General features: G+C 34.5%; 1 protein-coding gene across 3 annotated transcripts in view; it reads right to left on the bottom strand.

Moving 5' to 3' along the window:
* The window catches only part of LOC138182746 (uncharacterized), a 296840-nt gene extending 284854 nt beyond the window's left edge, over window positions 1-11986 (bottom strand). Inside the window, exon 1 of one of the 3 annotated variants that reach the window (XR_011173895.1) lies at window positions 11020-11981. Coding sequence is in view for 2 of the 3 variants with exons in the window: in XM_069118909.1 (XP_068975010.1) it covers window positions 11020-11152 (133 nt within the window). In the remaining variant the exon portion in view is untranslated. Of the gene's footprint in view, window positions 1-11019 lie in introns of all 3 variants that reach the window. The other 2 variants (XM_069118909.1, XM_069118907.1) reach the window with 2 other exon arrangements.
* Between the last annotated feature and the right edge of the window lie 1289 nt (window positions 11987-13275).

Below are 13275 nucleotides of genomic sequence, written 5' to 3'. Positions count from 1 at the left end.
ACAATGTATGTTTCAGTTTTAATATTTCTCGAGAGTATTCATCTTTAGAATTTTATGTTCATGAACACGTGGTTAATCTCGCTTCGTAATTAAGTTTATTACGCATTCGAAAAGAGGGGAAGCTTTTCCTTTGAATTTCATTATTAAATATATCTTAGACCATTCAAGAATGTTTTGGTAATTAATTGAGGAGAAAAAACATGCGATTAAAAACATTTTTATTCCGAAGAAATCAGCGAATTGGCATAAAGGTAAAATTAGAAACAGCAAAATGTCAAACATTTGATATGTATGTATATAAGAATCTATTTACGTAAAAGGGGACAAATTCCTTTAATATTTGCTACGCTTGTATGCCAATATACTAGGTCAGGGAGATGTGAATTGCGTAACCCGTCCAGAGCATCCATACGCATCTATGCTAGGAATGTGTGTATACGTGACGTTGCTGGGAATTTCAACCTCAAGTATTTAAATTAAAATTTCATAAAGTGTAGCACACGTTGGGGTTCTTTAAGAATCTCCCGTAATTTACAAGCCATTTTTATTTTTACTTTTAAATCTGATTCATTCGTAAAAAAAAAGATGCTTTCATTTATGAACAAAAGGAATAACAATTATACAATTAAAGCTAACATTCTGTAATTTAATTTATAATTTTAGAATATTTCACTTAAGCAGTAGAAAAATTCTTACGAAATAATCTCATTCTATCTCTAAGAATATAGAGAGTAGAATATAAAATTACTACGACGAATCTGTAGAACTTGCACACATACAATGCGATACCATTTCCCCCATTATGAGACGTAATTATCAAATCGAATTTCAGGATGATGAAAATTTCACTACTATTATCAACAAAGTAGAAACTTTTGAATAAATAATATCATATCGTTAGGAGAAACAAATGTTTATCATTATTTACAATGCGAAGAAGCTAGCTACAACGGTGCATAAAATATATCTCAATGATAGATCGAAAAAATATAAAATCTTTTTCATATTTCCCTTGCAAGTAGGAATATCGCTCCCAAAAGAATAACTATGCCAGAGCTCACAATGCACCGGTACGCGCCAGTGCATATAAAGAAGGAAGAGCAAAGCGAAGAGAAAAGGAAAAAATATAATGGTTTAATACGTAAAGATTATATAGGTATTCCGTTCTACTTTTTTTTTCAGGATAAAAACCGGCAACTTTTCACAGTATTTTTCTATGGTACAAAGTTTCATCCGACGTTACCAACAGGCTACGGATCGTAGTTATATATACAGCTCGAATTATTATGTATAGTTATATTAAACTAAGTAAATGCAATGCAGGAGAACATTTCCATTAGTTAAGTACTTCTAATAGCGTACATTTTGATGTGTACAAAGGTTTTTTCAGCCTTTGAACATTTGAAAAATTTTAAAAGATAATACGAATAGAACGTTGAACTCGATTAAATTAAAAATTTAATTTCCTTTCCCTTGGCTTTCCATTATTTCTATGTACTTTCAACAAGTAGTTGATCTAATTACTATTCCTTCGTTCCGAAGTAAACGAATTAATTCGCAAAATATGAACAGAGTAACTACCAATTTAACTATCTCGGTATGCTATTCGATTTAGACGAACCAACATGAGAAAGCTGGATTTTTGCAACAACAGTTTTATTTCTAAAACAGAAAATTTCCGATAGACACGAACATCCATGAATTCTATCAATTTACCCTTAATGCCGGTTCAACTTATTTTATTCTTATTTAATTATTTCTTGTAAATACTTCGTAACATTAACGTTAGGAGAATATTCCTGATACAGGAAAAAAAGCTTCTGATCGATATTCCGTACAACATTCCTACGTTCGCATGGCAATCATCATTGATTGAACGCTCGTGGATCAAAGTTTCTTAATTTTTAACTACACAATTTGTAACATACGATATAAATGATATTATTCGATACAAGAGATTGGAAAAATCTGATTAATTAACAGAATCACTGATAGGCTGAAAAATAACAACTAACGAGATAGGTACGGAATTCCCTTGAACTTTGGTGAGGGTCCAAACATTCTGCGGGCTCCAGCAACCTCTCAATTGATTCGTCGCGTCGAGGCAGATTGGCCGTCTCGAAGTTACCGATACGAACAGCCTCGGTAATTGAGGTGGCTGCCGCACAAAGAGAGGAAACCGAGAAAGCGACAGGTGAGGTACCGCAGTGCTGCTAGCAATCGGCCGTTGCTGTTAGTAATTCCCGCACTACATTTCGTTATAACGATTGGAGAAGCCGCTACTTCGAGTTACAACTTGGTGGCTTTCAATTTGACGAAACTCACCACACTACCGGCAGGCTTAAATCCATTTCGGAACGCGCGCTTGTGGAAATCATCGACTGTCGTGACTGTTGCGAGCGACCCGCTTTCTTTCAACGTCGCACACAAGAATCGTTTCATTTTTAATGCGAGCAAAGTGTTTTACCAGAGAGAAAAACATCGCGTACGAGCGAAACCCGTTCCTTGTTATTTTCGAATTGAAAGTGATATACTGGCGCTCATAGACACTTTGATCGATTTTTATTAACAATATAAAAATGTCACCAAAGCACATACGAGTCGATGGTGTTGGAATTGATGAGCAAAACTAACTTCTTGTAGTATATATCACATAAAATTTAGATCGTTTATTTAAAGTCGGAGAAATTTTCTACACTCTTTGCTCAAACCATTAGGAGAGACTAAAATATTTACGATATAGGAATTGAGCAGTTTAATGATAAAAACATGAAACTACGTTTGTCGATCGAGTCTACTTTCCTCGAGTAATTTAGCGTGGTCCAAGCAGATGGTCGAAAATAAAATAAGGTAGATATAAGATTTAGAAGAATAGCAGAGCTTTGCAGGTTACATTTTACATTTAAATTTCAAGAAGTTTTGCCCGTATTCTACAAATAGGAACATCGGCAATCTATTACGACCGAATTTATCTTTGGTGAATCGGAATCATGCAAAACATCATTCGGTCGAAGCAAAAACGGTTAAAAAGAGGAAGAAGAAAAATGACAACCGCGATCGCTCATAACTCAACGACCATCATCTTACGTAGAATTTCGCGGTCTGTCGGTCGCACGTGAATTCCACGGAAATTGAGTGGAATTTTGCCAAGTCGAAGGACCGTTGTCGCCGGTGATGCACAGTCTGGACCACCGCGACTATCCCAGGGGATAAGTAAATGGGGAAAGAGCGAGTCACTCCTTCCCGGATGCGAAGTTTCTTGCCGGCAGAGTTTAGCAAGAAATCAAGCCGCCAGACAGTGACAAGGGTAACCACGGAAAGGCTACAGAAAGAGAGAAAGAGAGAGTAAGAAACAGGAGTATACGGTTCTGCCACCGATGTTCGCCGTGCGAAAGAGAAATTGTCTGTGTTCGAAAAAACGACGCTTGCGACTTTATTGCCCGGAACATTTTTCAATCGAGCGAATTTGGTGTTCTGGTCTTAAAATTTTCTCAATCATCGATAGAGTCGTAATTTTTGAGGATAAAAGTTTCTTTGTCCGTTTAGTCTTCTTCCGATATAATACAAATTCATAACTATTATCTATTCCCTTATCGAATATAGCGCAACGATAATAATCTAACAATTCAATCGCATCACTTGTTTATCATAGTTCGTGGAAACTTGAACGTGGCTAGTTTCTCCTTTATACTAAATCTATCACGATGTTTCTCTTAGTCCATTATCAATCAAAACTATTTACATAGAGGTTCTCTGCCAAAGCTTAAAGTTTAAGCCAAGCTTAAAGGCGGCATCACGATAGGTAGTTTAATCTCAACTAGAGTTTAAAAGCCCACTTTGGCTTTACACGACACTTACGATATCACGAACAACGGAGAATTTAACTCGTTACAGTACTTAAGAAATAAATCCTGTATTTATTAACTATCTATGAAACGAAACGCGAGAAACGTAACATCTGTCGGATATAGGAAAGAGATACATACAGGTATCGATAATTATTTACAACGACTAATAGATCTATTAATTTGCGAGTATCACGATACTTCAATCTTCCATCGTAATATGTATCTCCCTAAAAATACCTTTTCAAATACATACTAAATATGTATGAAGAATTTTGAAATTTATAATTAATAGTTACTTGTATGAATTATGCTGCTTATGTAGACAACTTTGATAAAACATCCGTAAAAACGCTTCTGCGAAAGAAAGTTAAAAGCTGGAAAAATATAGTCGCTTCAATCATCGATTTTAAACAGTAACATTCCAATTTAAAAACGAAGATTGAATAATCATAGACTAGGAAATTGTAATTAAGACTGAGAGCCAAGAAACTTTTAAAAAGCATCCTAAAATAAAAAAGAAATTGCACATATAAAGAACAATATACACTATCAAGTTTATTTATATAGAAAAGCGCTATTTAACACTATTTCGTCACAGCATCTCATCGATGAAAGAAACGACTTTCGCGATCGATAAACCTATGATCAACGTGCACCAAAGGAGAGCTCTAGGTTCGAGGTTTTGGTACTTGAACAAGTACGAACACAGGAGCAGGTAGATGTAAGACAGAAGGATGAACACTTGAAGACCGCGTGCAAATATGGAGCAAGAGTGCTTCGGACGAAGAGAAAAGCAGTGGCCTCGCCGTTGAGTGCACGACACTTTCTACAAAGGTGAAAATCTATGCGGACCGCAGGAAAATCGATGCCACATGGGAGAGCGGTCGCACAAAAAGCTATGCTTTAGACTGAACGTCTACCGATCAAAGCTGATCGAGTTCTTTTAGATGAAACGAAAGGCTTTCTTCCGATTTATGTCCGAGATACTGAAAACTATGTCACGTTCGCTTAGTTTTTTTTCGAAAGAAACCCTGATTCTATTCTAAGATCTGGAAATTCTTGTTGAAAATTGGTTGCATAGGAGAAATTTAAAGAAAACTGACAGGATTATTTCCGTAGAATGTTGACACGATCGTAATAGCAAACATATACGTTTACCGAAGAAATATTAAATCTGTTCGAAGGTTCTATCGTCCTTTCGTATCCATTTCTATTCATTTATTTGTTTATTTATTTAAAGCCACATCCACTATATGGTTATTAGATTACATTCTTTTACCATTAGGTGGTAATGACAAAATCCGCAATCACTTAATTGCCAACACAACATTACCAATTACAAATATAACCAATGTGCAGAAATTATAAGACATTTAATACAAGTATACAGGTAACAGGTAATTGTTGGTAACTGGTGGTACAAGCGGAAAGGGGGTGATTCTACGCGAAAAAAGAAATCGAAAATATAGAATAAAAATTTTTCTTTTGAGGCTTTGTTTTCGAGAAAATCGACTTTGAATTTTCGCTCGGTACGCGTGCACTTTATCACGTCTCTCACTGTAGATTGTTGTCTCGATGGAAAAATTAAAAAAAAAAAATTAAAAAAAATTTTTATTTTATATTTTCGACTTCTTTTTTCGCGTAGAATCATCCCCTTTCCGCTTGTACCACCAGTTACCAACCACCCTGTATATGTATCTCGCAGAGTTCACAAAAAAGTATTTGAGCAGTCAACTCTATTCGTTATATGAAATAATGCTCGATATTCAGTGGGACCGTACTTAACGCGTATTATATTCTTAGGATGGTTATTCACGCTGCAACAATTTTTTACTAATTACACACAAACATCTTGTAATGTATTTCCGGATTAATTTCAAATGTTATTAATATAATCACGATGCATCTGGCTACAGTACTAATGAACTTTCAAAATGTTTCAAAATATAACAAATACAGTATGGACATAAAGTTTGCCACGATAAGTATTCAAGTACTTTCATGAGCCAGTGTACCGTGTACCTACTAAATTAAATTTATGCTCTTATACTCTCATTAAGAACTACAACAGCCCCTAAGTACCTATTTTAGCAAGTTACAGATAACTTGGAAACAATTTCCTTTTTATTCAATTACGTTAGCAGTACCTTTAACAAACTCCTTGAATAACTTCAAACGGAGATATCGTTTGTGTATTCATTATTATATAATATCGGATTAAAAGATATCCAATTTACCATAAGACAAGTTGAAACAGCATTATGAGTATATTCGAGAGTAATATTTGATCACCGATGCACCGAAAACTATGGTCCTTCATAGGAAGCAATAACAAGGGATATTAGTAATTATGATAGGCGTACGTTTCGATCGACAGTATATGGACATTGATCGATCATACATGACCGCCAAATCAGTGCGGTATGGCTATTCGTCCGAGCTAATTTGACTGTCGTAATTAGCTTCGTTTATCGGTCCGTGTCACGTTCGTCGTATACTGGCCGCGGCAACGCAGTAATCTTCCTGCTACCGTAGGAGCAAACAATTAACGTTGTTCCGGCAACTTTGGCGTGATTACAGCAATTTTCGCATGACAGCTCGCTCGTTTACCAAGACCTATAGCAAAGCCACTATAATTTCACACCAGCGTCTCCGAAAATATACGAGGGGCGGGTACAGTTTTCCCTTCTGTTGGAAGAAACCAAGTTTCCCTTTGGTCTACGCTAGTCTGCAGTCTACAGGATAGTGCAGAGTTATGGCAGTGCAGATAAACTCGATGGATAGACAGAAGGTAAACGAGTAAGATTTGTTCCCTTCTTTGCAATTTTATTCATCAGAGAAGTCTTTCGTCTGATGAAAGATCGATGATTCACCGGAGACTTCTATCCGTGAGATAGCTAGCGGCTAATTGTACGTTCCAATCAATTATTCCGTGTAGGAATTCTGCTAATCGACCAGTTTTTCTAGCGCATTTTTATCGAATCGAGTCACACAGTTCCGATTTAACGATGTTTCCGCTGAATTCGTTTTGCTTTATCGAGAGAGGATTCTTACAGCTGATTATTTATCGATATTGTAGTACATTGGTATCTGGTAAAAGCTATCAAGAGCCTTCGGTTTTCACTAGGAAAATGCATTATCAATACAAATTACTCACAATTCCGGTATAGATATATCGAAGAATTGAACAAACGAATGTATTTTATTAAATAACTAAATACGAAACAACGATTAATCCTACGAGTGATCATTTGCAATGACGTTTGTTTTAACTCGCTCGCATCCTACAGAAATAATAAAACATCGAACGAGAGAATACCTCTGTTCATGCACACGAAAACAATATATCACGTCTTTCAAAGCGATCTATAATATATAGCGTTGTCGTTCTTCGAAATAAATTTTCATTCAAACTTAACACGTACACAGTGCTTTGTTTCGCTGTGAACTCCCAGTAAATAAAATGCGTATAAATTTCAAAGTACATTATGATCAGACAAGCCAGTAAAGGCTTAATCGAATGAAACGTGATACGATTAAAAAATCGAATAGAGGCCGAAAACGATGAAACTAAAACAATCGTACTCGAGTATGTTTATGGAAATTTCATGTTGGTCGATTAATAAATAATTCTTCGAATAATGAGAAGAACATTTTATCATTTCCTTTATTATTCCGGCCACAGGGGACGAAAATGATAAGCGACGCGTAGGATTTCGGTGGGCGGAAAAGCTTTGAGGATGCATAAAATGTATAAGGAAAGCTGGCGGAAACAGACGAAAGTTTATTACGGTCCTGAAAGGGGGAATCCTCGAAATGAGGGCTGAAATTAACGAAACAACTGAAACAAAGGAGAGCAAACCGAGTGATATACTAGAAGCAATTGAACCCAACGAGCAATTGAACAGTTAATAACAAAGGAAATGAAGGGAAGGAATTGAGTTTAACATGAAGCGTAGGAGAAAATACGGTTACATACATATGTATATACGCTATGATTCTGAAATAAATACAGTAGCGGCTAAAAGGATATTTTACATTGCTACATACTTATTTAAGTCAGTAACATTTGTGTACTAGACATATTTATTACGTCCCATACCTACGCTAGAATATACATAATATTTATTCGTTGGTTTTGCAAAGTACAATTTTGTTTTGTAAAGTTTATAATGCTTCTTCGTATCTACAATTTTTCCAATTTTAAACTGTTAAGCGCTATTGTATTTGCTTATTCATTTAGCTCAATGATATAACAAATTTGAAAACTATTCTTCTTTAAAACGATTATGTAGATACAGAACAATGTTCAGTATTTTTGAATGAGGAATATGTGAGGATATTTACAGGGTCGATCATAGACATCAAAACGATGGAAAATATTCACATGTAAAAATTTCGTTCAGTATATCTGTATAAGTAAGGTTGAAATGATTACCAGAATGAAGTTGCTATTTCAATGCTTTCCTTCTCATTTCGTTGTTCCACGCTCTTTAATCTCGAAGCGTTCCTAAATAAAGATGCCAAGACAAATCTGCACTTAGTACCCAACACATATACATAAAAAGTTAGTGGAAGAAGAATATGATTGACTTCCTCATCAATCTTTAAGCTCTGTCACAACGTGCTTTCAATTATCCGATATGATTGGGAGATATTACATTTTAACAACTGATTTTTCCAATACATCAATTGTACGTCAGAAGATATTGTACTTATATAAGTCAAACGATATGTATGAAAACTTATTGACTTCAATATTCTTCCATTAAGAAGATTTCTCAGTTTGACATATGTAATTAAATACAAAATAATAAAGAGAGAGAATATAATTATAAAAAATAATATTAGGAAACATAACTATCGTATTTCTATAATAATTGGTGAATATTGACGTTCGTTAGACATTTCATATTTAACAATAGAAACGTTAAAAATATTAACCCACGTTGGAACATTATACGCACATTTACCATAAAGTTTTCCTACGTTGTTTTACTAAAGCAAACTAAATACAAATGGAAAGAAGGATAGTACCAAGAAACGTTAGATTAAATAAGATTATCATCGCAATACGTCTTCGGTGTAATGCCTATTTATTTTGCATAATGCTTCATGGTAGCAAACGCTCGAGAAACTTAAAATTAACATGAAATTTTACCACAGGTTACGTCGACTAAATACATGTAAAGTAAGCACTAAATGTTCTACAAAGAAGTAAAGTGCAACTTTGGGTAATGCTTATGCAATATTAATATTCAAGACACGCATTAGAGTCACCCATTAAATAGCTTTCTTTTTGCCCGCTTCCATTGCGTCTAATCACCTTTTTTCATCCTGCATTGGCAATCGTATTAATAAATCAAGATTACCTATATTAAGATCACGCATAATGTACCTATCATCCCCTTTCGATAACATCTACAATCTTCGTCGGTACTTAATCCGCTTCACTTCATGAAATATAAGCAGAGGTAACAAAGTCTACTGATAATATCACGGATATAGTTAGAATCAAATTTATTAAAATCTTTTTAATATGTTAGATTTGATATTAACGATATGGAAAATTTATACTACGAATGACAAGTTTTAGTTAAATCATAGATTTTATATTATCATAAATATAAATTTTGCACTTTTTCATAAAAATAAAATCTATAAAAGCAAATAGATCAAGCTTCTCATAGCTTGTAATATTTTCATTCATGGAACTCTAACAATGCATTCATGCGAATAGTTACGAATTAAATCAAAGGAGAATTAAAAATTATAACTTAGGTTGTTAACATTCAATAAGCAACATAATAGCAAGCTTCAGCAATTACAATGGTCGAACAGTCGTAAAACGAAGTATAATAGTAACGGCTGAACAAACGTGCAACTGATCGATATACGTTGCACGCAACCAGTTCAATAAAGAAGTCAAAGTTCTTTTAGACTGGAAACCCACTTTTAGCCAACCCTTTGACGTATAACATAGTAAAATTTGCTTTTCTACTCATTAGCAACAGGTTTAATTTTTCATAAATCATGCATCATGTGATTTTATGTGGTCATAATTATTTTCATCTCGTAAAAACATTCACAATATTACAATCAGCCCGTTTTTAATTATCAAAAGTGCACGTTCATATATAAAAACAATTTCCAAATAAATTTTAGCATAATAATACGACGTAATAAATAAAGTATTTCTAAATTAATTAATAGGCATCCTTCTTTTAATTAATACAAATAATTACATACCAATTTAAAGCACGCGTTCTTTATATTGTAAAATTTTATTAAATGGTGATAGTATATAAAGAAACGCGAACGACATACAAAGTATACATAGCCTCTTCCCACGTGGTTTTGGTGATAGCACAGAAACAACGGAAGCAACCGTTGAATACAATAAGAAAGAAAAAGAATTTTGCACAAGGTGAATGAACAGGTTTATTTTATGAGCATTGTCCTCTTGACAAGATTTATACAGAATAAAAAGATATCTATTCAATCAGTATCAAAATAAACAAGTTCGAAATAGGATAAAACTAAATACTTTCTTTCAATTGCACTATTTTAATCAAAGTTCGAGAATAATTTAACTTCTTTTCTCTGACTGTATCTACGAATACCCGCAACTTTCTAATCTAAACTTTTCACGATAAGCGTATTATTTTCATTAATTACCAAGTAATATTTCAGAACGATTATGTTCAAGAGCAAAGTGGTCTGGCATTTACTGAACAAAGTGAATCAGATAGAACGCGACACTTTTTTAACGAAAAAGAAGATTTTTTTAAACAACTTACTAACAAAAACATCCAGTTTGTATCGAAATTTCTAACCTATAATCATTTAAATCAAATGAATGCAAAACGGTAAAAAATGAAATTAAAATGCAATTAAAAAATACATCAGTTATAGTAACAATAAAACGGTTTGGAATAAATCGTATTGTCATTCAAAAACGTGATGGAAATCTGTGATAAATCGCGACAACTTCAGAGAGTGAGTTCCGAAGCGCATGACACGGAACATTCAAACTGCATCTCGGCTCTAAAACAATACTAATCCCACTTGTCCGGACGATATGATACACGCAAAATAATTATAGGCGGGTAAAACGGTAAAAAGAAAAAAGTGAAGAAAAGCAGTCGATATAGCGTGACCAGTTACTTACATTTTTTACTCTTCTCGGCAACGACGCCTCGCGACAACAAGCCGAAGAGGATGGCGATGGTTAGAAAAAGCATGGATTTTCTCGTCCCTGGTGCGTCGAGGCACCAGGGCGAGCCTCGTGACATCACGGACATATCACTTTCAACGAGACTCCATACCGGCTTCCGCGATACTTCCGCGCGTAACCACCGTGAACATAACCTTATACACTCGCGGCGAACAGGTCCGGATGATCGGCTCTCTATCGGAGCACGATCCAAATGAAGGAAACCGACGGGTACTTAAGCGAAGAAACGCGCGAAATGGGCACACACGACCGACTGGAATCTCGTCGACGAGCTACCGGCTCCGGTGCTCGTCACTCGGACGCACGTACGCTATTGACATCGGGAAATACTCGCCGGATACTCGACTCACGGTGGCGGCCAGGTCGCGACGATCACCGACGTAGGTGTTCGCGCACTCTCATGCGCGCTATCGATCCGACAAACCCCGCCAAACCCCACGTCGTCGCGTACACTCACCACCGTCCTCCACCAAGACGCCATATTTGTGTACATGCGCCTTAAGAAGCCGGAAGTGCGCTCCTTACCAAGCGATTTCTTCATCGTTCGTTCGAAAGTTCGTCGATCTTTCGATTTTCTTACAACGTTTAACCTTTCGCGTCGGAATTTCGCGACTTGTGCAATCATCGTTTCGATGTATCGATCGTGTACCATTCACATGACCCGTTATCGACTTTACCATGCAACAGCATCTTTAAACCGTGTCATTGCTAAAGGTGGATTTATTGTGTTCCCATATCGCAAGATTTTAAGTGTTTTAATGGACCCATTTGGTGCAAAGTATGCTACGAGGAAGACAGGTTACTTCTTATTTATCACTGCTTATCTTTTATGTTTTGATTTCAACTTTTATGTCAGTTTGCATTTTAAATCTTTCGTAGTGTGAAGTGGCGCCAGGATTTAAGAAACGTTTTTAATACTGTGAAATAGAACACTATCGTATTTTGACCGTTGTGAAATTGAATTTTTACGTACTACCAGATAACAGGTATGATATTGTTACAGGTAGGTTATTGTTATTTGAATAAGTAGTATATGGATAGATAAATCGAAAATTTTTTAATTCATTAAATATATGACATACATATGTTTTGTACTTTGTTCTATTTTATATGAAAAAGATAGTAAAATGCGTAATAATGGTAATGGACACATATATTTTCTTCTGTGTAATAAAAATGTTCTCTAAAAGTCAGAATAACACTGAAATATTTATGTTGTCTATAAAACATGATTAAATGCACGTTGCCATAAATTAGAACGAATATTCTTTTTCCGAAAAAATTTTTCAGTAATCACCGTCACTCTTTGTTTTGAGAACTATAAAAATTCCAATAAAATTTGTTTAACAAAATTACAGGATACAATATAATCATAAAACTTTATTTTTTACGAAGACTTCCATAACATTTCAAATAATAAAACGATACAGTTTTTTATTTAAATGTTATACCTTCCAAATTATACAAAATTGTACGATATCGAAATACGAAATATCAAAATACAATTAGCGAAGTTGACAAATAAACAGAGACAAATGAATAAACATTAATTTGAGAACTAACCTTATTAGAGTAAGAAATGCGTTTTTAACGCCATACATTCATCTGTGTGTTTTATTCTTTGATAAAGAGCAAAATGTGAAATTTTAATACGACAAAGTTCTGTTTTCCTTTTCGGCTAATATTAGACTGCATTTATATCAAATTCTCTATGAAAAATGAGGACGAGAAAATCCGATAGCATGGGCTATTTGGTCTTTTAACCTGAATCCTTTGAACTTCTTTTTTATGACGACATTTAAAATTTAAATTTTTTACGCAAGAAGCAAAATCGATAATATTATAATATTATAACATTTTAATAAATCGAATCTATTCAGTTTTAAAGAAACGAAATACACTGTAAAAAATACAAATACATTTAGACTTGCATTTTGAGAATTGTATGATGAGCCAATAATATAGTAAATTTTCGTAATATTCCTAACATTAGCTGTTGGAGGATTAGATTAGTAATTACAATATCTTTACTATTATATTGGAATTTAACGTGAAAAGCTGCATAAGATGCAACGCTATACATACATAGTTATAAACTTAAATATCGCTCATATTATATTAAATTCTTCGGATGCTCATATTAGAAAACGCATTCAATTTCTAATAATACGAGATAATATGAAAATACAT

Source organism: Bombus flavifrons, chromosome 8 (genome assembly GCF_040668555.2).
Source record: "Bombus flavifrons isolate JBK064 chromosome 8, iyBomFlav1_principal, whole genome shotgun sequence".
NCBI lineage: Eukaryota > Metazoa > Arthropoda > Insecta > Hymenoptera > Apidae > Bombus > Bombus flavifrons.
This window is presented reverse-complemented; position numbering and strand designations above follow the sequence as displayed.